At 40.3% G+C, this 27,072-nt stretch overlaps 1 protein-coding gene across 2 annotated transcripts in view; it reads left to right on the top strand.

Annotated features, from left to right (window-relative positions):
- LOC134618399 (voltage-gated potassium channel subunit beta-2-like) overlaps positions 1–27,072 on the top strand; it is a 291,857-nt gene that overhangs the window by 172,175 nt on the left and 92,610 nt on the right. Inside the window, exons 6-8 of one of the 2 annotated variants that reach the window (XM_063463774.1) lie at positions 116–160; positions 2,289–2,337; positions 2,464–2,560. In XM_063463774.1, coding sequence (XP_063319844.1) covers positions 116–160; positions 2,289–2,337; positions 2,464–2,560 — 191 coding nt within the window. The remainder of the gene's footprint in view (positions 1–115; positions 161–2,288; positions 2,338–2,463; positions 2,561–27,072) is intronic. The other variant, XM_063463773.1, reaches the window with a different exon arrangement.

Raw genomic sequence — 27,072 nt, 5'->3', positions numbered from 1 at the left:
AAGAATAACTTTTTGGTGTATAACATTTATTAATTTAATTGAGATTTTTTTTAATAGCCACATTGAAAAATCTCTCCCTCTCTCTCTCTCTCTCTTTCATTAACTCTTTTCCAAGAGCTGAAGCTGTCTTGGGAAGTATCCTAAAAAAGAAAGGATGGAGGTAGAGTTCTTCTGGGCCTTGTTTGTGATTGCTTGCAATTTGTGATATTAAAAGTAGATTTACATTATTAGTTTGAAATGTGTACCCATCTTTTGTGATTTTTTTGTTTTCAGATGATTGGATAGCACTCTATTACAGCTCAGTAATAATATGGTAGTAGTGGAATACCAAGGGGGAAATAATAAGGTAATAATTTGGAAATTTCCAAGTTACTACTACTCAGTTACCAGAAAAAGGAGTTGGTAATAGGGAGCTGGTAATAATCTCATTATTCAGTAGTAAGTTAATTTTGGCTGATGTTTTAGCATAATATCATAGTTTTACCATTTGATAACTCTTTATATAATCCTAACTTAGGTTTCCAGCATTCAACTTTCCTTAAAAATAATAATAGATTAAATATAGTGTTCAACGTTCTGGCTTATTAAAAGGAAACATGTATGGAAATTTTTGTGTAATAAGCATGAATCAGGGCTGCAAAATGCAAAGTTGCCTGTTTCCATTTAATACCTTGTCAGTCACTGATTAAAACAAGAATCAAAAGTCTGATGGTGAACGGGAAACACTTATGCAAAATGCAGAAACACCTGTTTCAAAAACATTTTTTTAATATTTAAAATGAAATGCAATTTAAAAAAAGTAAAATCCAAAAGCTAGTGGTAAAAATATCAATGCACGTTATGTGATTATTGATTACAATATACATTTTATTTTACAATGTTCATTTATTTTAAATAGTATTTCAAAAACCTTCAAGAATAATACATATGAATACATATGTAGATATATCTCAGAAGTAAACTGAATAAAAATGAACAGCAGTCAAGAACTGGAGCGTTTATTCTTGCAAGGGAGCAAAAGCACCAGATACAAGGTTTCATGCAAGTGCTCAAAGGGGGAAGGTACCAGTGAGCTTTTTATTACATTTTATTACTTCCACCCTCCTTTGCCTTAAAACTGTCACACAATAACATTTTTCCTTCTACGGGCTTCTCACAAGAACAGTTATGAGTGTGTGTACTTTAACTAGAATATATTACCGTTTTTTTCGCAACCTGGGCATTCTTCCAGGCACTAAGTGTACTGAGTGTGTCCTTGAAGGACGCACTCAGTACACTTGTGCCAAATAAAGAAGGTTATTTGCTACTTCAATACAAATTTTTTTCTTTTTCACAGAGTTAAAAAACAGACAATCAATCAAAAGACACTACAGGCAACACTGCGCGTTATGATTCGGACTTGTTAACAGCTCCCTGTTCATATTTTCTTTCTAATACAGTTCAGTTTTGTGTGAGTAACAGCTCACACAAATTAGTACACTGCATAATATATTTTTCCCATCAATATATAAATATAAAATATAATAAAATGGCCAAAGAAAATCAAATACTAAATACATGAAAATACTAAAACTGAAAACGTATGTGGTGTGGGGTGAAATTATTGTAAAGAATGTAAGGCTTTTATATCCTTTAACAAGTCACTATGGGCTCCATTTCTGTCTTTACAGAAATGTTTACCCAGTCAGTAATTCCATTCAATAAAGTGTAACATCTCTCTCAGTAATTTCAAATTCATGTCACCTCTGAAATGGTATACCTCTTGCTTAAAGATCCTCCAGGCTATCTGCTTCTGTTCTGAGTGAACAACCTCCAGAAAATGACTCGGAAGTGTATATACCCATGTCTCATAATCAGCCACTGGTCTGTAAATGTTTTTTCCTTTAGTGTTGAGATGTGCAGCAGAGATACTCTGCCACTATGGGGTAGAGTCTTTCTGGTTTCTGAGCAGACCACCTGCGATCCATCAGCCTAATCAGCCACAGTTCAAAAGGAACAGCGTTGCCATCCAGATGTGATCAGATTATCAGCTTACTCAGTGTGATAAACAGGCTGGTTATTTGTGCTCCTCCCTCATTTAATTCTCCCTCATGTGCTAACTTCTTATTCTTTTGGCAAGTAGGGAGGTGAGTATTTCCATACTCACCTGCCTACACGCTTTCTGGTGGCTCCCATGAATCCTTTTTATACTTACCTGCCTGCTCGACGCCTTCTTGCTCCCTCGGACCTCCGTCAAACTCTTCTGTCTGCCCACTCTTCTTTGGCTTCTACAACCTACCTTGAACCAGTCACACTTTTGGCCATTCCCCAAGGCATCTCAATAATTTCCTACTTCAAGTAAGCCAAGACTCTGAGCTCTTTAGCAGACTAGTTGGAGCTCAACACATTCTCATCACTTAACATTTTGTTTAACGTACTTAATTGAGTTTATTGATACTAAGGTTTCTTCTCTTTCCTCCACAGATGAGGCAGTCATGGCCTCCCCCATGGCAGCTCCATATGCGGACAGCAACATTGGTTACACCAGCTATCCATCTGGTGGCATTAGAAGCAATTTGTCGTAAGAAGCAGAGCTGACAAATGGAAAACACACCCCTTGGTCACTTCAAGTACCTAGTACCTAGTTATGCCACTCACTCGCACAATATATTCCACACCCTTGTTAATGATGCTTTAAGGGATTTCCTGAATGTGTTCATGTCTTTAGATTAGGGGTGTCCAAACTTTTTTCACTGAGGGCCACATACATAAAAATATAGGAGGGGCTGGGCCACTTACTAGAATTTAGGTATATAACCTTAACTTTAGTGTATTAAAGTTAGAAAAATCAATTAAAAGTGGTCAAATATGTTATATTGTTGAATAGTGATGTGTTGGTCACGAACGAAATGGCTCTTAGAGCAGGCTCTTTATTGGGAGCTGTGTTTTTTTTTTCTTTCTCTCACCCTCTCTCTTGCACTTTTTTTCCGCTTCACTCCGCACGCGAGCCCTGTGCTTTGCGCTGGGTAGAGGGGGGAGGGGCGGTAGTTGCACTCGCAGTAGCACAGAAACAGAGCTGGAGGGAAAGAGAGAGAAAGAGAGCCAGGGACAACAACAAGAGACAACATTGTCACATTAGAATAGTGATGGTAAATTTGATTATATTTACTGAATCGAGTTTCAATGAGTCACTCACCAAAGTGAATCGGGTTTTTTGAGTCATTTGAGTCACTGAGTCAGTTGCCCAGAGAGTGCAAAAAATGTGCATTTTCATTTAAACTTAATTTATTCCTCTTTTCATGTATATCCTACTGTTAAGATGAGTGATTGAAAAAGAAAAACAACTATTTTTATAGAGCAAAAAAAGATTTCTCCTTGCTATCTAAAATATAACAGGACACTGCCGTAAATTCTCGACCGTCTCACACTTCTGTTGAAACAGTTTTCTGTTTGACATTTATTCAGCTGTGTGAAAATCCCAGAGGAACCCACCCGATGGATTAATACAGTTTTATTTAATCTAATAATCGAATAACTTTGATCTCAGCCAAACCGATTTGCTCCGGAACAAATAAAACACCGAAAAAAGCCAAACAATTACATTTTTAAGTTTTCCGAGTGACTTATGTATCATGCTTAACCTGAGTAGTGAATGGCAGCGGGGTCTGAAAACAATGAAGCCGGGAGTTCGCTGCTCTCGCCGGCTCGAGTGACCATTGAACCCCCCGGCTAGCTATCGAGCAGGTGGGTAACATACGTCTCCGAAAATGTCGGCGCACTTTTGCAAATATGCCATGTCTTGATAAACCAAGCAGATATTTGAAGTTTACACAGCTACTTTCTCGCCTGAAAATACAAACCGGATTCCAAAAAAGTTGGGACACTAAACAAATTGTGAATAAAAACTGAATGCAATGATGTGGAGATGGCAAATGTCAACATTTTATTCAGAATAGAACATAAATCACAGAACAAAAGTTGAAACTGAGAAAATTTATCATCTGAAGGGAAAAATATGGTGATTCAAAATGTCATGGTGTCAACAAATCCCAAAAAAGTTGGGACAAGGCCATTTTCACCACTGTGTGGCATCTCCCCTTCTTCTTACAACACTCAACAGACGTCTGGGGACCGAGGAGACCAGTTTCTAAAGTTTAGCAATAGGAATGCTCTCCCATTCGTGTCTAATACAGGCCTCTAACTGTTCAATCATCTTGGGCCTTCTTTGTCGCACCTTCCTCTTTATGATGCGCCAAATGTTCTCTATAGGTGAAAGATCTGGACTGCAGACTGGCCATTTCAGTACCCGGATCCTTCTCCTACGCAGCCATGATGTTGTGATTGATGCAGAATGTGGTCTGGCATTATCTTGTTGAAAAATGCAGGGTCTTCCCTGAAAGAGATGACGTCTGGATGGGAGCATATGTTGTTCTAGAACCTGAATATATTTTTCTGCATTGATGGTGCCTTTCCAGACATGCAAGCTGTCCATGCCACACGCACTCATGCAACCCCATACCATCAGAGACGCAGGCTTCTGAACTGAGTGTTGATAACAACTTGGGTTGTCCTTGTCCTCTTTGGTCCGGATGACATGGCGTCCCACATTTCCAAAAAGAACTTCGAATCGTGACTCGTCTGACCACAGAACAGTCTTCCATTTTGCCACACTCCATTTTACACGATCCCAGGCCCTGTGAAAACGCCTGAGCTTGTGGATCTTGCTTAGAAATGGCTTCTTCTTTGCACTGTAGAGTTTCAGCTGGCAACGGCGGATGGCACGGTGGATTGTGTTCACTGACAATGGTTTCTGGAAGTATTCCTGAGCCCATTCTGTGATTTCCTTTACAGTAGCATTCCTGTTTGTGGTGCAGTGTCATTTAAGGGCCCGGAGATCACGGGCGTCCAGTATGGGTTTACGCCCTTGACCCTTACGCACAGAGATTGTTCCAGATTCTCTGAATCTTCAGCTGATGTTATGCACAGTTGATGATGATAACTGCAAAGTCTTTGCTATTTTTCGCTGGGTTACACCTTTCTGATATTGCTCCACTATCTTTCTGTGCAACATTGTGGGAATTGGTGATCCTCTACCCATCTTGGCTTCTGAGAGACACTGCCACTCTGAGAAGCTCTTTTTATACCCAATCATGTTGCCAATTAACCTAATTAGTGTTAATTGGTCTTCCAGCTCTTCGTTATGCTCAAATTTACTTTTTCCAGCCTCTTATTGCTACTTGTCCCAACTTTTTTGGGATTTGTTGACACCATGACATTTTGAATCAACATATTTTCCTTTAAAATGATACATTTTCTCAGATTAAACTTTTGATCTGTCACCTACGTTCTATTCTGAATGGAATATTGACATTTGCCATCTCCACATCATTGCATTCAGTTTTTATTCACAATTTGTTTAGTGTCCCAACTTTTTTGGAATCCGGTTTGTATATTAAAAGTTTATTTTGTGACTAGAGATGGGTATTGATAAGATTTTCACGATTCCGATTCCATTTTCGATTCTGTTGAACGATTCGATTCTTTATTGATTCTCTTATCGATTCTTTTAAAGGTCGATTAGCTTAGAACTTTGTTTTATATCTTCTCTTTGAACAAGATAGAAATTTAGGAGTAACATGGCCTTACAAACCCAACAGTGAGATCTTAAGAGATCCACAGCCTACGGCTCTTCAATGGGGTGTCACGGGGTCCCCAGGAAAAAAAAAAGTAAATGTAAAATAATAAAATAAATATTCTTCTGTAGCAATAACAAAGTATAACATAAATTATTCTGTAGCAATTACACAAGAATATCTAGTAATGTCCCTGCCTACAATTAAACACATTCCCTTACCGAAAATCGGGGGCATCTGCTGTGGCAAATGTGTGCAAGCCTTTTACCAAAAACTTAGTCACTGCTCGGTGACATTCGTCTATCCTGGCCTGAAAGGAGACGCTACCGGTAGACTGCAGCGAGAACTGCCAGCATCTGAGCCAGCCAGACTCTGTCTGTCTCTCTCATCATGGTCACCTAAATGTAACGCACAGTAATGGCAGGTTTTGTAATAAGGCAGATCGCGCTAACATAATATGCACTGTTAGTTGATTATTTACCTGCCGCATTAACGGGAGAGGACGTGCAAACGTTACCGCTGCTGCTGGGTTGAGATTCACGAGTCCGGAGAATTAAAAACACGACATTCATTTAAGGTTATCATGTGTTTTGTGAGCAAATGCTTTTGCATATTCGTAGTGTTTCCTCCCTTAAATGAAATATCTACTTTGCAAGTATTGCAAGTTGCCCTGTTGTCATTAGTTCTCGTAAAGTATAACCAAACTTTTGAGCATTTGTGGTGCGTAGGCGCCATGTTTCCTGCCAGGTAAATGATGCTCCGCAACGTGGTGATGTAATTCGGGGCAACTGGAATCGATAAGGGAATCGTTTGTAAAAATGCCAAACAATTCCAAGGAATTGAAACAGTGGGAACCGGTTCTCAACAAGAACCAGGTTTCGATACCGATCCCTATTTGTGACCCAGAAAGATTGATAAGAGTAATTTTAAAACTTAGTAGCGGCCGCCATTGTTGGAAACTGAAATTGGCTGGGCCACGCTATGAATTCTGGGATATGGTGGGTCACGAAGGACACACCTGACCCATCCTTCAAATTCGGGGAAATGAAGGACACATTTGTCATCCGCATTTGAAGGAGTCGACGAATTGGGACAGCCTTCGTCGCCTGGCTGTGACGTAATCGGCCTTCAAATGCGGCCTCCGAAGGATGCAGCCGACGTTTTGGGACACAGCTATTGTCTTGATGTGAGCTTTCTACTCTTCCAGTTCAGAACAGAAATGTTTTTTGTTAAGAAACTGGCTGTTGTTTTTTTCCCCACAATTTTAATTTTAAGCTAGATATATTTCTACGAAAGAAATTAGTTTGCTAACAGCAACAGGGATGAGTCAGTGAATCAGTTGGGCTTGTGAATCATGATTCACGAGTCAGTAAAGTACACACTACATTAGAAAGGTATAGTAATTATCCACAACTATTTTCAGTTGTGGATGATAAAGGATTCAGAAAGTTTATTCATGCAGGCCTATATGACAGAGAATGTGCATCTCCTTTTTGTTTTGCACATTTTAATTTATATTTAATTGTGTTGTGGTTTGCAGTGTTTTGTGTTGTTTCACTTTAAATTTGTTTAAAATTTAAATAGTTTAAAGTTGAAATGTAAATAGTTGATTTTTTTGTATTATATGATTTATTTATTACATCTTATGTGGAGTGAATAAATAAAAGTATATTTACGGTGGCCCCTAGAGACAAAACACGTACAAACTCCGAAGCACGTACAAACTCCAAAACACGTACAAACTCAGAAGCGCGTACAAACTCAGAAGCGCGTACAAACTCCAAAACACGTAAAATCTCAGAAGCACGTACAAACTCCAAAACACGTACAAACTCCAAAACACAAGAGAAGTGCTCCAGGATGCTAGGAGCAGTGTTGAGCTTTTGTTACCTAGTGGCTACACAAGCCAAGAAGTACCAACGACCAGATTTGGTATGTGGTAGTAACAGGTAAATGAACATTTTTTTTAATTATTTGAATATATATGAGTGCCTGTATATAAATACACAAACAATACAATATGCTTTCAATCGTGTAATTTATATGATCTCGGTAGCTCTGTTTTGGAAGGTCAGTTAACGCTAGCAATGTGTTTTGGAGTTTGTACATGCTTTTTGGAGTTTGTACGTGTTTTGGAGTTTGTACGTGCTTTGTCTGTAGGGCCACCGTATATATTTATATGGAAACATAAATAAAACCACGGTTTTTTTTACATTAGCAATTTATTTTGTGCATAATTTTATATTGTTGTTGATAATAAATTAATTAAAGCAACAAAACAACCTGAAGAGCCGGTTGGAAGCTGAAAGAGCCGGCTGTTTTTATTGAGCCGAGCCGAAAGAGCCGGTTCTCTAAAAAGAGCTGGAATTCCCATCTCTAGTAGTGACAGAATTGATGCGCATTATTGATAATTGAAGCATGTGTACCTGCACATGCATGCTTATTAACACACGGGTACTGTGGAATATATATTTTCACTCACCTAAAGTGCTCGTGCTCTCGTCCACTCCCCGCAAAAAAATTAGCAGCTGTGCGGTGTCTGTCTGTGGCATCAGTGCTCTCATCGAATGCGATGGAGTAAAAATCAAAAGCACAAGCTTTTTCAGACAGTTGCAGTTTAGTGTTGGCTGACAAGTCTTCAATGCATCGCACAACTGTATTACTGGACATGCTGATGTTGTTGAGGTCCTGCACTTTTTCCGGGCACATTATTTCGGCGACTTTAAAGAGGCAGCGTTTTATGAGGTCTCCATCTGAAAAAGGCTTGCCATGTCTTGCGATGAGTTGGGCGACCTCATAGCTGGCTGTAGCCTTTTCCTGGACTTTCTGAGCACGAAAAAAATACTGTTGCTGACCCTGCAGGATAGCTACCATTTGCTTTAATTTCTGCTCTCACTCAGCACCAGTGTAGGATGCATAGGCCTGACGTTTGGTTTCATAATGACGTCGTACATTATACTCTTTCATAACTACCACAGTTTCAGTGCAGATCGAACAGACACACATCCCCTTGAATTCTTTAAAGAAATATTCACTCTCCCACCATGTCTTTAATTTTCTGCACTCACTTTCTACCTTTCGCTTCTTTGGTTCTGCCATGTTTAGTAACTTGGGGTAAATTTCTCCTGTGATTGTCCTTTTTGGTGGAGTAACTGCCTTGATCAACAGTAGCTCCCTCTGGTGTTAAAACTAAGAAGTGCAATACACTCAAGCAAAAGTTGAAGTGCGGGCCATACTCTATTCTATTTATAAAATTTCTTACAGGCCAATTAAAAATGGACCACGGCCCGCAGTTTAACCACAAGAGCTGCTTGTAGTTAAACTAGCAGTGGAAGAGTGGTGTCAAAAACTTATTAGTAGTAGGACAGATCTTAAAACCCCCTCTTATCTTAAGATTGCCAAACACTTAAAGTCCTGTGAGGTTCATTGTTCTTCAGTTGTTTCAACGTCTCTATTTCATAATACCTATGGTGTTGTTTTTGTGCCACTATTCTGCCAAAAAATCTTTTTGTACTGCTCAGTCTATACTGCTGCTAATTCCTGCCACTGTGCAATATCCCATTTGCCCCCCCTCACATTCCTATTCAAGATTTTCTTTATTTAATCACTAGTGTGTACATATATTTATATATACATATATATATTTAGTCTGTTAACTGTTAATCTTTTTTCTTTTACTATATTTTATAAATATTTTGCTCTTTACTATTTTTTCTACTGTACCATTCTGCTGACTGTCTTCTGCTCGTCAAATACATTTCATTGCAATGTTGACCCTGTACTAACTTGCATATGACAAATAAAACTGAAAACATATATACTAACAAGACAGTGTACATCACTGTCACAATAGCATTTCTTTTCATTGAAAGGCTTTATGTTTTTCCTATAAAACCTGGTGGGCTGGTCTGTAGTCAAAATACCTGGGCCGATTTTTTGTCCCAGTCCAGCCCTGGCTGACCAGGTGGCCAAGGCGCAGACTCCCGGCATAATGAATTAATTAAATACACCATTAAATAATTAATTAAATATGTCAATATTTAATTAACTAAATGTGCCATAAATATTTATTTAAATAATTATTTCCAATTTTAATTAATTATTTAATGGTGTATTTAATTAATTTATTATGTCAGTCCTGGGGTTTCATAGTCTTTCGCTACTGGGGTTAAACATGATATATAAGTCACTTAGATATCTTCTAAATGTTAATGTTTGGTTTATTTCAGTGTTTGATATTCCTGAGTAAATGGGTTTGGCTGAGATTAAAGTTCAACTTCATAACTGGACCGTTTTATTTAATACTGAAGTCTTACTTGGAGAGCTGTCAGTCTATTTTGAATTTCACCCGTCATATTATGAAAATGTTTCCTCCTGAATGTAAATATTTTTTATGTTAGATTTAACTCAGAGTCAGCTGTTTAAATAAGAACAGAACGGGATATGACGTGAAAATATCTTAAAATTTATTTTGTGATCCACTGCCTCGTTTGAGTTTTGGACAAAATGCAGTCTGGGATATTTGCCTAGCTGTGGCTACAGTAGCTAGCGAGCTGATTGGAGACCAAAACAGCCAATCAGATTTTTTTGCATCCAAGTCTGTGATTGGTTGGCTTTTTGGCAAAAATATAACGGTGTACAGAAAGAGTTGAACGCGCAGGGGCAGAAAAGTTGAGAGCGCGAGTGACACACTACGAGCAGGTCCGCAGAGATCTGAGCAAGAGCAAATGCAAAAGATCTGAGCGAGAGGGGCTGCCATCGTGTGTGTATATGGATAATAGCAAACAGTGAAATACATTTTTGCACACAGCAATGAATTTTGTTCACCCAAATTTAGCTTTTCTTCGCTCAAAATAAAATTCTCCTCAAGATGCAACACTTGTACTTGCAAAATTCTTTTGACGTGCACTCAGAATAGTGGCACGAAAATATCGCTATAAATACCCACCTTAAAGCAGATCACTCTTAAGCTGTAGAGGAAATGGTGTCTCGCTAATTTTGAAGCTCATCATTTAACCTGAAAAAATTGTTTTCAGAAAGATAAATTTGAGAAAAAATTATTCATAACCATCTCATAGGCGTAAAATTATGTATAGCTACTTTTAATATCACTGATATTTATTTGGACTCTTTTTTCCAATTGATCTTTCTATAATTACTTCCTCAAACCATGAACATGTCTTTTAGACCCTTCCTACAAGACTGCTCAATTAAGTTCTACCATTATTAATGTGTCGATCTAAATATCACCAATCTATCTCTATTATTGGTCTATGTACCACAAGTGTTTAAGTTCGCATTACCACCACTACTTAGAAAGCACTTGACTATACTACTTTGTTACAGGGATTAGAGCATTTGGTAGGTAATGAAGGTACTGAGCTCCAGTGGTTTGAAACATATCTGTCTAGCAGACTCCATTTTGTTCATATAATTTGGGAGTCCTCTTCATACACTAAGGTTAATATAGGAATTCCACAGGGTACCATGCTAGAACCAACTATTTTTATATACATGCTTCCTTTAGGCAGTATAATTAGAAGGCAAATCATACATTTTGACTGTTATGCAGATGGTACCAAACCATGAAGCCAGATAACACACACCAGTTTGTTAAAGAAAAGTCTTAAAGACACAGAGAGCCCTCTTCTGTGGAACCAGCTTACAGTTTGGATTTGGGAAACAGACTCTACTTTCAAGATCAGGCTTAAAACTTTTCTTTTCGTATGGTTAGGGCTGGATCAGGTGTCCCTGAAACCTGTCTTAAAATACAATAGGCCCAGGCTGCTGGAGGTTTCCCATGATGCGCTGACTTTCTTCTTCCGTCACCTTTTTCACTGTGTGTTTATACACCACGATGCATTTAATTATTACCTATTCATCATCTCTGGCTCTCTTCTATAGTGTGTCTTTGTCCCCACCCCAACCAGTTGCCGCAGATGACGCATACTGAAAAAAAAAGTAAAGTTTTGAAACAAGGTGTCACGGCTGCCGAGGCGAGTCATGTGGTGTTGGAGGAAAGGAGGACCCAAAATGCAGGCGATGACTGATGGATTCGAGTGACGTTTATTTACAGTGTGGTGTGGTGGCAAACAGGCAGTGAGGGATGACAGGGAACTAAAGAAACCTAAACTGGAAAAACTAAATAACAAACCTGAGAACATACGAAACGGGGAGAGAGGCAGAGAGACGCAGACGAGGAACAGGACACCGTGGAACACAGAAGTGGGACCAGGGCAGGCACAGAACAGAAACCTAACAAATGGCAAATCATAACAGAATACATACTCAGAATAAACACAAGGATAAAGAAACACAAAACACTGAGTCGGCAGACTCAGGACCATGAGACCATCAGACCAAGGACAATGTTAAGGAAAGCATTATTTGGGCATTCTTTGATCAAATATTGATATCTTTTTGTATGCACCATTATAATTGGTTTATAAAATAAGATAATTAATCCTTATTTTTCCTTTTCTGCCTAAATTAATATAATTTAAACACATTGGAATATTCACTTAATTTCATTATTAATAATATTAATAATGCCATAAAATATTCTTGAAAACAGAAATGCGCAGAATATTTCATATGGAGAAAACTTGTTAAACCTTTGTGGTCCTAATTAATTAATTAATCAGTTAATTAAAAAAAAAAAACTTCAGGTTACCTACATATTAGTTGTAGTGACAACAGACTGACTAAAGGTCTGTACACAAAGGTTACCTCCAATGTTAAGAATTTCTGCTCTATCCTACTGAAGTTTTGTTTTGATTGGTTGGAGGATTTGTATAAAACTTATAAAAGTCACAACTAGTTAATTCCTAAGTATTCCTTATTCCTTCCTATTCTTCTGTTCCCACAATTCATTTTAAACTGGTGTAGCCTGGAAGTGTGAAATTCACTGAGGGGTGAATAACTGTAATCTGACTAGTCCACACCTCCAACCACCTCACCTAAACTGTTGGTGCTTAATTTTTAGGTGAATACTTTAAATAACATTAGCCACATTATATAAGTGTTATTTTACAGTCTAGCTAACCATAGCTATCAATACCAAATATATTTATGATGCTGCATCTGTAGCATTGTGCTGTGTGATCAAACTGCATATTTCAGAGTGGCCTTTTGTTGTGGTTAGTCTAAGGCCCACCTGTGCAATATTCATGCTGTCTAATCAGCACCTTGACATGCCACACCTGTGAGGTGGGATGGACTAACACAGATTTAGACAGATTTGTGAACAATATTTGAGAGTAATGGGTCTTTTGTGTATGAAGAAAATGTTTCAGGTCTTTGAGTTCAGGTCTTGAAAAAAAAAGTGTTTCGTTTTTATATTTTTGTTCAGTGTACATACCCAGAATAAAGAATGGTCATCCATTTCTTTTTGGGGCAAAAAAGTGGTCTGGTTATTAGCAGCATGGCAATGATTTCCAGGGTGCACCAGTGACAGCTGGGACGATAAACCTCTCTTGTCCCACATAACCTTGAATTGCAGGGGAAAGAATATGTATGGCGTATTTTTGCTTACTGGGCATTTAAAGTATGAATTAAATTAAGACTTTTTTTTTAGATATAAAATATGCTGTGATAGAAGATCCCCTACACTCCAATGCAACACTTATGTATTTATATGTATAATTCTGTTCAGCTTTTCAAAGACAGTTTTAAGTAGACCTCTTTCTCATATATATAATAATATCAGCCATGATAAAATAAATCTGGTATTTTCCGGCTAGCTTTTGATTTCTTTATACATGTTTAAGATTTTTGCATTCAAACAGGTAGTTTAGCATTTTGTTAAACACCTGTTTCAATTTCAATTAAAAAAAATTCCTTCTTTTAAGCAAAGCGGAACCTAAGGTAGGATTAATTCAAGCATTTTCACATGTAATATTATCTCGATATGCTAAAACATCAGCCATTATTCTTATCTTATTTTTATGACGTTATTACCATTTGAAGCCTGTCTAAAACAAACAAACAAAAAAATTCAAAAACACAGAAACACACAGAAAAACACAGGTTATTATATTGTTAGCATGGTATTAGGCTACTATTACTAATTGGTTTTGCTTCATGGGCATATCTTTATTCCACATCATTACCCTTGGTTTTGGCCCCCTTTTTATCCAATTACATATATTTTAGTGTAATATTGCTCAGCTGTAACTATTATGTTATGCTATTGTAGTACTTGGAAATTAACTGGTTATTACTCTGATATAATTAAGTTGTAATAACTTGCAAACATCCACATTATTACCTTCTTATTTCCACGTTGTTACCACTCCATTTTTACACAGCTGTATTAGAAAGTGCTACTGATCACGGTCCAGTGCACTCTGTTACATTTGTTTTAGTTGCACTGGTATTTAGTCTTATCACTGGTACATATTCTTCCAAACACCTGGACAATGAACTCTCGTATACACAGGTCGTCTGTGGGAACAAAGTAGAATGGGATTTGAAGGAGCAGGAAGGATAACCTAAACATAACCTAAACATATAGGTAACTATATGAAAATGACTAGTTTTTAAGTGGTTTATTGAAAAATTAAAATATAGAACCTTACAGGCAGGAAGACCGCTTATGAGACAGAACAAAAAAGGTCTATGAGAGCCACTGAAGGCATAAAAAATGAGAAAGTATTTTTTGCGAAATTTTCAAGTTGTTCATTAGTCAAGAACCCATATTGCATTTAGGCTTATCATCAATGAAAAAGACCACAATTGTGGTGCTACCACACCAGCAGATAGAATTGGGATGTTTTTTGAAAAATCACCAATATCTGGTACCTATTTTCAAACCATAGTTCTTCTAGCTTACTACTCACTATACAACTGCCCTACTTTGCATTTAGTGTGAGAGCTAGACAAGTACACTAATAATTCTGGCATGGAATGATGACAAGCCCAGACGTTACAAAGATATTTAGGTGTCTGTTCAGCTCTGGTAAGAATCTCAATGGAAGAGGTGTGATCAAATTTGTCCTCTCAACCAGAGCATACCATCTTGGTGAAAAGAAATTTAAAGGTTATACCGGTTTTACATATCAGTACATAATAAAAACAACCAGGTCCTTAGCAGGTCTTAAAATTAGGTAAATGTAACCTGAATGATAAATTAGTAAACATGACATATCATGCTATGTTATTATTATTATTGTTATTATTATTATTATTATTATTATTATTATTATTATTATTATATAAATAATATATAATAAATACATTGAATTGAAAACTACAGGCTAATGAAAAATGGGGTGTATTTAGTTTTGCAGAGATTGTTTCTTCTTTTTGGCATTCACCCTTTCTAATTAAGTAATTGGAAAGATGTGTTAGGTCCATTTGATCACATTTTTATGGCACATTTGTCTTAAAAAGCTTGAAAATAGAAGGCCACTGGACTTCTTTAAGTTTGTGGAGATGTTTCACCTTTCATGTTAGAAGCTTCTTCAGTTCTAAAAATAAAAGATGGAGAGTCACAAGTATTTAACACCGGTTTTGCTTGTCCCCTTTGGAGGTGGTCCAAGTAAGTAAAATTTCATTTATATAGTATCTTTTAAGACATACAAAGTGAATAACTTAGTTGGACAGAAAGAGCAGGTGTGGTGATCCAGTGATTGAATTTGATCCATAGCAGTAGCAGAAGAAACTGTGTTCCTAAAAAGGTGAATGTCAGGGAGTGATACAGGCTTGGTTGAGTCTCTAGAGATCAGAGAGAAACAGAATTACCCACTTGACATGGAATCATTCAATGAAAGTAAGACTAACAACTAGCCCATTTACAGTGTTGGGAAGGTTACTTTTAAAATGTATTCCATTACAGATTACAGAATACATGCCCCAAAATGTATTCTGTAACGTATTCTGTTACGTTACTCAATGAGAGTAACGTATTCTGAATACTTTGGATTACTTAATATATTATCATGCTTTTTACAACTACGTGAATGTACTATTGCTGTGTGATTTATTACTATTACTAAAGGTCTGCGGCTCCGAACCGTAGTAAAGGGACCTCTGACTAATACGGTGGGTTCCGTGTCGGGCTCGTAGCCGAAAAATAGCTTTACTTTGTTGTGTGGGTCAACTTTGTTGCGAGAGACAGAGAGAGGCGTTGAAAGGCTGCTCCAGCGGAACTTATTGTTTTCGGAGGAAAACACGAACACAGTGTACAGTCGAGTCTTAACAGCTTACTTACAACTGGGCTCGTCAGGCACTCTTCTTGGCTGCAGTGGTTATTATTATATTTACATGCTTCCAGCTCGATGACAGCTCGTACTTTTCCACTATCCTTTTTCTCCCTCCTCTTGCTCACAGACACATAACGTGTATGGCAGTCCATTCTCCCTGCAGCACGGACTACACTGCCCACGAAGCTACATTCTTTAGAGCTATGTCTGTAGCATTCTGCCTATTAGCTTAGCACAACAACAACAACAAAAAGGCGCTCTCTCACCCAGGAAACACACAGTCGCAGAGAGAGAGCGTCGCCCTGTAACCATGGCAGCCGTAACGCTGCCGCCTGGAACAACAGAGCGTAGCTGTCAAACAAAACCCAAACAGTCCTGACCCGCGACAATATGAAACAGGAAAGTACAGCCGTGTAATCCATTTATTTCAACAAAGTAACTGTATTCTAAATACCACCTTTTTAAACGGTAACTGTAACGGAATACAGTTACTCATATTTTGTATTCTAAATACGTAACGGCGGTACATGTATTCTGTTACTCCCCAACACTGCCCATTTACCACTCTAAGAGAGCTGATAATCTGGTGAAGTGTGGATAGACGCACTGGTCCTCAAGTATGGCAGTTGATTGGAGATGAGTAGCAGGTGAACAGAAGAGGAGAGAAGGATGCTCCAGCTCTACCCAGGTAAGGCAGGGATAGTGGCTGCCTCTTACCCACTGGAAACTTCAAAAGGTGAGAGACCATTGGCTGAGCAGGTCAGTGTGTTGTACGCTACTACTCTATCTACTCCGGGTAGCTGATCACTCTAAGAAGCCACATTCTGTGATGCCACACAGGAAAGAGCTGCCTCCAGCTCTTGATTCAGGTGTTCAGCCTCTCCATTGTTCTGAGGGTGACATCCTGAACTTAATTGCACTTTATCTCCTACAGCAGAACAGAAAGCCTTTCACACCTGAGACAGAAACTGGGGACTCCTCTCTGAAACTATTTCTACAAGGAGACTGTGCAGTTTGAAAACATAGTCTATGAGCAGTTTAGCAGTGAGCATGGCAGTCGGAGATTTCTCAAGTGCAACAAAATGGGTCAACTTTGAAAACCGGTCCACAATAGTCAGGATTACAGTCTAAGGAGCTTGGAAAGAAAAGCGTCTGGACTTCTTAAAGTTGCTTGAAGACGTTTCACCTCTCATCCGAGAAGCTTCTTCAGTTCTAAGGTCAAATGGCCGAGAGTCCCAGATTTAAACCCAGTGGGAGTATCCCCCCAAAGAGGGACAAAGGACCCCCTGGTGATTCTCTAATCACATGAGCCAAGGTGTGAAAGCGGGTGTGGGACCTAATCAGTCAGGGTTTCGGGTGAGCTCATTGTTAAACCTGGCCCCACCCTATCATGTGAATTCCTGAGGTCAGATGGCCCAGAATGTGAGTGGGCGTTAAGGCGTCTGGGAAGGGATCTCAAAACTGGATTATAGATGGCAGACAATTGGTGTCGTAAACCACCGCCTCTGTTCAAAGATGGTCGCTCACAGTGGACATAGATGGCCTCTTTCACTCCTCTTTCAAACCATCTGTCCTCTCTGTCCAAAATGTGAACATTGGCATCCTCGAAAGAGTGACCTTTATCCTTAAGATGCAGATGGACTGCTGAGTCTTGTCCTGTGGAGGTGGCTCTTCTATGTTGTGCCATGCGCTTGTGAAAGACACCACACCACATCAAGAACTCCACCGACTTCACCGACAAGGTCGAGAAACTTACCCTGGATCCAGATGAAACCATGGTGTCCTTTGATGTAGTCTCTCTCTTCACTTGCATACCCACCACGGAGGCTGTGGAGACTGTCAGAAAACGATTACAAGAAGACAACTCCTTGGAGGACAGGACCAACTTCACACCCGGTCAGATCTGCACACTGTTAGACCTCTGCCTCACCACTACATATTTCAAGTACAACGAGGGTTTCTACAGACAAAAACATGGCTGTGCCATGGGCTCCCCCGTGTCACCTATTGTAGCCAACCTTTACATGGAGGAAGTGGAAAGAAAGGCTCTTGGCTCTTTTAAAGGGAGAGTACCCAGCCACTGGTACAGATATGTAGATGACACCTGGGTCAAAATCAAAACACAAGAAGTGGAATCCTTCACTGCGCACATTAACGCCGTGGATAAAAACATCAAGTTCACCAGGGAAGACACAAAGGACAACTGCTTGCCCTTCCTGGACTGCGCTGTGCACATTGAAGAAAACGGCAACCTCAACATTGAAGTTTACCGGAAGCCCACACACACGGACCAGTACCTCCTCTTTGACTCCCATCACCCTCTGGAACACAAACTTGGAGTAATCAGGACCCTACACCACCGGGCAGAACATGTTCCCTCTAAGCCTGAAGGGAAAAAGAAGGAACACACACATGTAAAGGAAGCACTCAAAACATGTGGTTATCCCAACTGGGCGTTCATGAAGTCAGCAAAGATGCACAGAAAAGAAGATCAGACACCAGCGAGGGAGGATAAGAAAGACAGACGCAACAACGTTGTCATCCCCTATGTAGCCGGTGTATCAGAGAAACTCAGGAGAGTTTTCTCCAAGCACGACATCCCAGTGTACTTCAGACCCAGCAACACACTCAGACAGAAACTAGTTCACCCGAAAGACAAAACTCCAAAACACAGACTTAACAACGTGGTGTATGCTGTACAGTGCAGCGAGGAATGCCCAGACCTCTACATTGGAGAGACCAAACAGCCACTTCACAAGCGCATGGCACAACATAGAAGAGCCACCTCCACAGGACAAGACTCAGCAGTCCATCTGCATCTTAAGGATAAAGGTCACTCTTTCGAGGATGCCAATGTTCACATTTTGGACAGAGAGGACAGATGGTTTGAAAGAGGAGTGAAAGAGGCCATCTATGTCCACTGTGAGCGACCATCTTTGAACAGAGGCGGTGGTTTACGACACCAATTGTCTGCCATCTATAATCCAGTTTTGAGATCCCTTCCCAGACGCCTTAACGCCCACTCACATTCTGGGCCATCTGACCTCAGGAATTCACATGATAGGGTGGGGCCAGGTTTAACAATGAGCTCACCCGAAACCCTGGCTGATTAGGTCCCACACCCGCTTTCACACCTTGGCTCATGTGATTAGAGGATCACCAGGGGGTCCTTTGTCCCTCTTTGGGGGGATACTCCCACTGGGTTTAAATCTGGGACTCTCGGCCATTTGACCTTAGAACTGAAGAAGCTTCTCGGATGAGAGGTGAAACGTCTTCAAGCAACTTTAAGAAGTCCAGACGCTTTTCTTTCCAAGCTCCTTAGACTACGATGACCTGGATGACTGAGAACCTTCACAGACAGTCAGGATTACAAATTTTTTACTGGAGGGTGGTAACCTAGTTACAAAGTCCAGCACAATATAGGACCAGGGATGATTGGGTACAGAGAGCGGATGTAATAGACCAGATGGAGGCTTAATGCGGCTCTTACTTCTGGAGAAAAAGTAAAGACTGACACATACTACTTGGCGGCAGCCCTAGCATGGGCCTGAACCTGAATTACGACTACTTGAAGTGGCACCTGGGACCTGTAGTTTCTTCCTTTGTTTCTCTCATGGAGTTAATCATCGAAACTCAAAATGAGGGAAACGAGATCCTCAAAGGAGCACATCTCATCCTGGGATGTTAGCTGGTCCTTCATGGAGTCATTGAGGAAATTCAAGAAAGCTCCATGGAGTATGTCAGCGGGCCAACCGGAACTAGCCCCAAGTGTGCGGAACTTAAAGACATGCTCGTCGACACATTTGTTTCCCTGCCGAAGGGCCAGTAGGCGCCTTTGCACTGTGCCCCCACTGAGAGGGTGAGCAAAGGATGCCTTAAGCTTCTAAACAAACTCTTAGAATGAACATATAGAAATGGCTCATGACAGTAAATAAGCCTCTGCCCACATTAGACCCTTATTTTGTAAGTAGACGACCACAAAGGAATTACAAAGGCATCATCAGAAAAAGAGCGATGCGACGCACAAAGGCCAGCTAGCACTGGAGCAGGAACCCTCCACAGCAACTGACCTCCCCTGAGAAAGGCTTGTGGGGGAGAGATGATGTCATGGAAAATCGCTCGTGAAGCAGCAGTTGTGGTCTGGGTTACAGCAGGCAGCACGCTAATGGTGCATGTACACTTACAAAGGAACCTTCTGACCAAACTTACACAAACAACACATTGGGAAGACATGTCAGAGAGGTAGGCTGATAGGAAAAAAAGAACGAAAAGAAAGTGCCTGGTGGTCAGAGACAAATGTGCAATGTTATTTTGTGAAATATGTGCCATGGCTCCAAAAGGTTGGGAAACACTGCTTTAGAGCACTACATGAACAGGTCCTTCCCTGTACTGCTGAGTTTATGCATAGTCAGTTGCCCCAAGCTTAATGTGACCTTCAGGTTAGCTCATGGAATGGGTTTCCATGGCAGCTGCATCAAAAGCCTTACGCCACCAAGTGTAGTTCAAAGTGTTGAATGCAATGGTGTAAAGTACGTCACTGCTGGACTCTAGAGAGGTCAAAACGTGGAGTGATGAATTACACTTCCCTGTATGGCAATCTGATGGAATAGTCTGGGTTTCACAGTTGCCAGAAGAAAAGCACTTATCTGATTGCACTGTGCCAAGGGTAAAGTTTGGTATAGAGAGGATTATGGTGTGGGGTTGTTTTTTCAGGAATTGGTGTTGGCCTCTTAGTCCCAGAGAAATGAACTCTTAATGCTTTGGCATACCGAGACTTTTTGGACAATTTCATGCCCTCAACTTTGTGGAAACAATTTGGGGATGGCTGTTCCTTTTCTGACATGACTGTGCACCGTAGCAAAAAGCGCGGTCTATAAAACTTGGTGTAGAAGAACTTGACTAACCTGCACAGAGTCCTGACCTCAACCTGTTAGAACCAGATTGTGATGAATTAGAGCAAAGACTGAGAGTCAGGCCTTCTTGTCCAATGACAGTTTCAGATATCATAAATGTGCTTTCTGGAAGAATGGTCAAAACTTTCCGTAAATACAGTGTCAAGGCAGACACACATTTACTTCTGGCAAAATAGTGTATACTTGAGAGTGTGCAAATGAAGACCGAAGCCAAAAAGCTAAAGAAAGTCATTGCATTTCCTATTTCAAACTCTTGGAAATGGTTAAAATGCTTCCTTGGCTTTGCGAATCTCTACCACTAATTTGTTAGAAACTATACTCAAGTTATCGCCTCTTTGAACAAACTCTGTTCAGTCTACGCTAGAAGTACGACCACTTCACAGTTCCTCTCTAGTCAGTTATTGCCATTACCCACAGCCAACCGTTCTTGGTTTATATAGCACTTAATTTTGTTACTGGTGTCACGGTACCACCCACTCAAGGTTCTGGCTACTGGGATGCACAGGGTGTGAGTTGAAGGGCCTCCAGTTGTAATAAAATGCCCTTAATGGAATGACAGAGGAGGGTGTGAGATGCAGGACGTTTGAAAGAAGAGGTAAATCAAACATCTTCAGTTTTCTTGTGTTCTCCCTCTTGTTAGTTGGAAATTATTATTTTATGTCACGTCAATTAAATATTGAATTATCTGTGGAGTGAGAAATTGTGACTCAAGATCGACCAAGCTGCGTGAGCTGGCCCCAAATCTCGGGAGTCTGATCCATGATTCCACCTTGAGAACCGTTTGCCTAGTGAACCAAGAGCTGTCCAGTTAAAGCCACACGTCTTCCCATACCTGGCTGCACCCACCTGGAAAAGTGTCAAGGTTCCTGGGTCGTTGACCCAGTGTTTTTGGTTTTGTCAGGTTCAGTTTATTTCTCACTCATTTACGTTGCCTGTGTGTTGTGTTCTAGTTATTTCCATGTATCATTAGTGAGATTATGTGTTCAGCTGTGTACTCACCGGTCTCTCATCATTACCATCAGCCTGTGTATTTAAGTCCTCAGTTCCCTTCTGTTTGTTGTTGTGTCATTGTTGATGATGTTAATTCCGTGTGTTCAGTTCAGTCAGTCAGCTAGTCGTTTCAGTCAGCCATCTTATGTTCTGCTCATCCCACTCACTATAATAAACTCCATCAACTCTCACCGTGAGTCCTACATTTGGGTCCCTTCTTCTTTTCCTCTCATCCACACACAAAGCTATTAATTCCTAAATAAATTATGTATGATTGGAGGAAAGCTATTAAAACAGACAAAAGCACAAAGTAAGAACAAGGAAATGAGTAAGAAAAAAGTTGAACTAAAGAGAATGGTAAATGGCCTGTATTTGCGTAGCGCTTTACTTAGTCCCTAAGGACCCCAAAGCGCTTTACACTACATTCAGTCATTCACACATTCACACACACATTCACACACTGGTGATGGCAAGCTACATTGTAGCCACAGCTGCCCTGGGGCGCACTGACACAGGCGAGGCTGCCGGACACTGGCCCCACCGGGCCCTCTGACCACCACCGGTAGGCAAACATGTGGTTAGTATCTTGCCCAAGGATATTTGGCATGTAGACAGGAGGAGTCTGGGATCGAACCACCGACCTTCGGGTGACCCGCTCTACCACCTGAGCTACAGCCACCCCAGTTTTGTTGAGAAAATCCCCCAATTTTGTTGAGAAAATCAACAAAATTGGGTGAGCCACTACACACCGAAGTACCAGGTCCCAGACACAGAGAACCACCAATCTGGAAGCAAACTAAGGCTTACCATCTGAGAACCCGGTCCTGCAATACACACCTGGTCACACATTTGGACATAACGTTTTCAGTGGGAGAAACTTTTTGTAACTCATCTAAATGACTTTTTCATTCTCAGCTAACTCCAAGTTTCCCCAACCTTATAAACAGTTCCTTGGCACAATGACTGAAACTAGCACCACTGACAAACAATGGGCTATGATGCCAGTTCTTTGATCATTAATATGCAAACTGTCATGACTACTGACCAATGACCACTGATCACTGGAGCACAAACTGGATGTCATCAGGATGCTACAACACAGGGCAAACACCATCCCCACATTAACAGCGGCCAGGGAAGCAGAAAAACATCAAGAAGGCCCTGATTAAATGTGATTATCCCAGCTGGACATTTTTCAAAGCTGGGCACCTAAAGAATGCTCCAGGTGATCCAGGAGAGAAGAAGGACGACTGCTATCTAAGCGAAAACCCTTAATGATGCTCATTTGATCTCAGTGAGTCACATGATAGGGTGGGTAAGTTTCACAACGGTTCACCTGAAACCTTGGCTGATAGTGACCTACACCCGTTTTTAAACCAAGACTAATCACACTAGATCAGAGATTCTTCCACACTCTCCTCTGTCCCAGCTAATTTTTCCTTTTCTCTTTCTTTTTTTTTTTTAAATTCTTTATTTCTGAACTATTACTTCACGAAGCTGATTACAGGCATTAATCAACACAATTTACAAAGGGAAAAAAAAACAAGAAAGAAGAAGAGAAAAAAAAAGAAAATAAAAGAAAAAAAAACAAAAGCAAAAACAAAACAGATCAGAAACAAACAAAAGAAAAAAAAAAGGCACTGAACAGTCGGGAGTGACCAGTTAGCTAGGTTGGTAATTTCAAGCTTTGAAAATAAGGTTCGGCTTATGGGTATTGGCGTATAGGACCCACTTATCCCAACACGAACGGAACCAACACACCCTGTCATTGACATAAGCTGTTACCTCCTCCATCCTATAAATCTCTAGCGTAATTTCCCACCATAATAACAAAGTCGGTATAACTTGCAATAACCATTTCTTAGTTATACATTTCTTACTTGTGACAAGCAAAGCTCTTAACAAACGTGTCATTTTTAGACCAGTTCTGCGGCATACATCCAAAAAAGATTGTCTTCATGTCCAAGGGGAATGTACAGTCAAAAATGCCTTGTAGTATTCCATGAATGTCTTTCCAGTAGGTCCGGAGCAACGAACAATCCCACATAATATGGGTGTGGTGTGCTCGTTGGTGTCCACAGTTTCTCCAACACACAGGAGGATTCCCATCATAATGAGCCTTTTGACACGGGGTAATAAAGAACCTTATCAAAGACTTCCATCCAAATTCCCTCCAGCTGCTGGAGGAAGTACTCCTCCATTGCCGTTCCCACATCTGAGTCCATTCATCCCTTGAAATACACACCCCTCCCTCCTTTTCCCATAATGTCTTCACATAGTCAGTTGAGTGGGGAAGCTTATTTATAAGAAAATTATACAAAAAGAAAATAAGTCTTGTATCGACATCCCCCCTATACGCCTGTCTAAACAGAGTTACCAATTCCACATTAGTGTTTGACATCACTCCGATTGTTGTCTTTATATAATGTCTTATTTGCAAGTATCGGTAAAATCCTGTTTTTCCAGATTGTACTTCTTGTACGTGTCAAAACTAATTAAGTTCCCATCCTTAATCAAACTATAAAATAATAATAATAAAATAATAAAGCCAAATCCCGTTCCAATTTAAATTCCTTCACAACATTTCTCCATACAGTAAGTGTACATGACACCCAGGGGTTGCAAACCTTGTCTATACATTCTCGAATGTTCGAGTCCATCAAGACAGCTTGTAGTGGAAAGGAAAACATGCTCTCCTCAATAGTTTTCCATTGTGCTTGATAGCTTGTATCACACCAATTGACTACAGTCTTCAGCTGAGCAGCCCGAAAATAATTTTTTAGTGACAGCAGCCCCCATCCTCCCGCCTTCTTATGTAGTTGTAAAGTTTCAAAACAAACCCTCGGCCTCTTCCCCCCCATATAAACCACGATATTATTTTATCCCATTCGTTGAATCAATAGGTATTGGTAGTGTTTGGAATAAATATAATAATCTTGGCAGAATATTCATTTTGATGGATTCAATTCATGAGTGTAGAGAGAGAAAGGGGATCATGTTCCATTGTCTAATATCACCCACTATTCTCCTTTGTAGGGAACCAAAGTTCTCCTCAAATAGTTTAGTTAAATCCTTAGGAATAACAACTCCTAAATATTTCAATGATTTTGCTTGCCATCTCATGGGATATCGAACAACCAAGTGAGCCAGAGGGCTATAGTTATAACTGAGAATTTGAGTTTTAGACATATTAATTTTATAGCCAGAGAGTTTCCCAAATTTTTGGCATAGATTCATCAACGCAGGCAGGGAGTTAGTGGGCTGATCTAGGTATATCAATATGTCATCCGCGTAGCAAGCAAGCTTGTGTTCCTGTCCCGCGATGGTAATCCCCTTAATATCTTTGTTTTGTCTAATTGATTGTGCCAAAGGTTCTAAATACAAAGCAAACAAAAGCGGGGACCAAGCACAGCCTTGTTTATTTCCTCTCTGCAGAACAAAGCTATTTGAAAGGTAACCATTAACTTTAATTCTTGCGGTGGGATTAGTATATAATGCCCTCACCGTATCAACAATTCCCTTATGTAAGCCGAATTTATCCAAAACTTTGTATAGAAAGTCCAAATTTACGGAGTCGAAGGTTTTTTCTGCATCAATACTCATAAGCATGGCTGTACTCTTAGATGTCTGTATCTGATGTATTACATGAAGAGTTCTGCGTATATTGTCCTGGGTCTGTCGTCGTCTTATGAACCCCTTTTCATCATTACTAATCAGGTCGGGTAAAAATTCTTCCATTCTCCTGGCCATTATAGACGTAAACAGTCTGTAATCTATGTTAAGAACAGAAATGGGTCTATACGAGCCACACTCCATTTTGTCTTCCTTTTCTCTTTCACAGATTTTTTTGTTCAGTTTCTGCAGTCAGTTTTGCCACTCTAGCCTCTCAGGAAACTATTTTTCATTTGTAAATACATTTTCTAAAGTTTCTCCCGTTGTGCTGAGTTTGAATTTAGCAGTGTGGGAGAGTAACGGAATACATGTACCGCAGTTACGTATTTAAAATACAAAATATGAGTAACTGTATTCCGTTACAGTTACCGTTTAAAAGGGTGGTATTCAGAATACATTTGCTTTGTTGAAATAAATGGATTGCACGGCGGTCTTTTGACGTTTCATATATTAGGCTATGCCCTCTTTTGGTAATTCCACGCTAGTGGAAACCCAAACAAAAGAATATTTGGGTATGGCAGTCCGTGCTGCAGGGAGAACGGACTGCCATACCCGTTATGTGTCTAGCGAGGAATACTTTTCTATACGAGCTCACTGCTAAAAGTGCAGACTTACTTAATGTCCACCCTACTGTTACTCATTTTATATTAAAATTTAAAAATGTAGTTGGTATTGGTATGGTGAGTAACCTTCAGTAATAGCAATAAATCACACCGCAATAGTACATTCATTAGTTGTAAAAAGCATTATAATATATTAGGCAATCCAAAGTATTCAGAATACATTACTCTCATTGAGTAACGTAACTGTTACGGTTGACGTGGAGGACTCACACGCAGGAGTCCGAGGTTAGATGCACACAAGAGTATTTATTTACAACGTCCAAAGGGTCTATATACAAAAAGGTGAGGGGCAGTGCTTATACGAAAGGTGAGGGGATAGGGCTCCAGGGAAAGTTCTTGTTTCTCTCCAAACAAACCACACACGAAACCAGAGTCTCTCTCCGACACTCGTCACACGGGAAGCACAGTGGAAACAGTCCAGGGAGTCTGTACACGAAGAAACGCTCGTTAATACAAAAACACTAAGACATGGCAAAACACTTGCTTATGCTTGACTTCACTAACGTGAGTCACACAACGATCCAGCGAAGAACAGCAGTCACTCCCTGGCTTAAATGCTGGCCACACTAATGAGGCTAAGGTGTTTATTCCTCTGAGGGGTGTGGGTCGAGGGTGTAAACCCTCAATGAGCTCCGCCCCGGCGAGAGAGAGAGCGAGAGAGAGAGCGAAAAGCAGAAACTGCTGATCAGCGTCCGGGTGCGTAAATTGGTGCCGGGGTCCTATGGCGGTCCGCCAGGCGCTTGTTCCACTCCGCAGTGCGGAGAAGGGTGTCTCATGTGGCCCTCCAAGTGTGGCGACACCTCCAGAGGTGCTGCTGGACTGAAGGTACAAAATACTCACCTTCAACGGCTGGGAACAGATGTCGTTGGAAGCCCAGGGATGCCTCGAAAAGGGGATACTCCGGTGGCCGAGGAGGTGAAGCTACTGTGAGCATACTCGATCCATGGAAGTTGCTCGCTCCAGGTGGTCTGGTGGGTGGATGCCATGCATCGGAGGGCTGCCACAAGCTCCTGATTGGCCCGCTCCGTTTGGCCGTTAGTCTGTGGATGAAGGCCAG

The sequence above is a fragment of the Pelmatolapia mariae genome, linkage group LG20, assembly GCF_036321145.2.
Source record: "Pelmatolapia mariae isolate MD_Pm_ZW linkage group LG20, Pm_UMD_F_2, whole genome shotgun sequence".
Classification (NCBI taxonomy): domain Eukaryota; kingdom Metazoa; phylum Chordata; class Actinopteri; order Cichliformes; family Cichlidae; genus Pelmatolapia; species Pelmatolapia mariae.
This window is presented reverse-complemented; position numbering and strand designations above follow the sequence as displayed.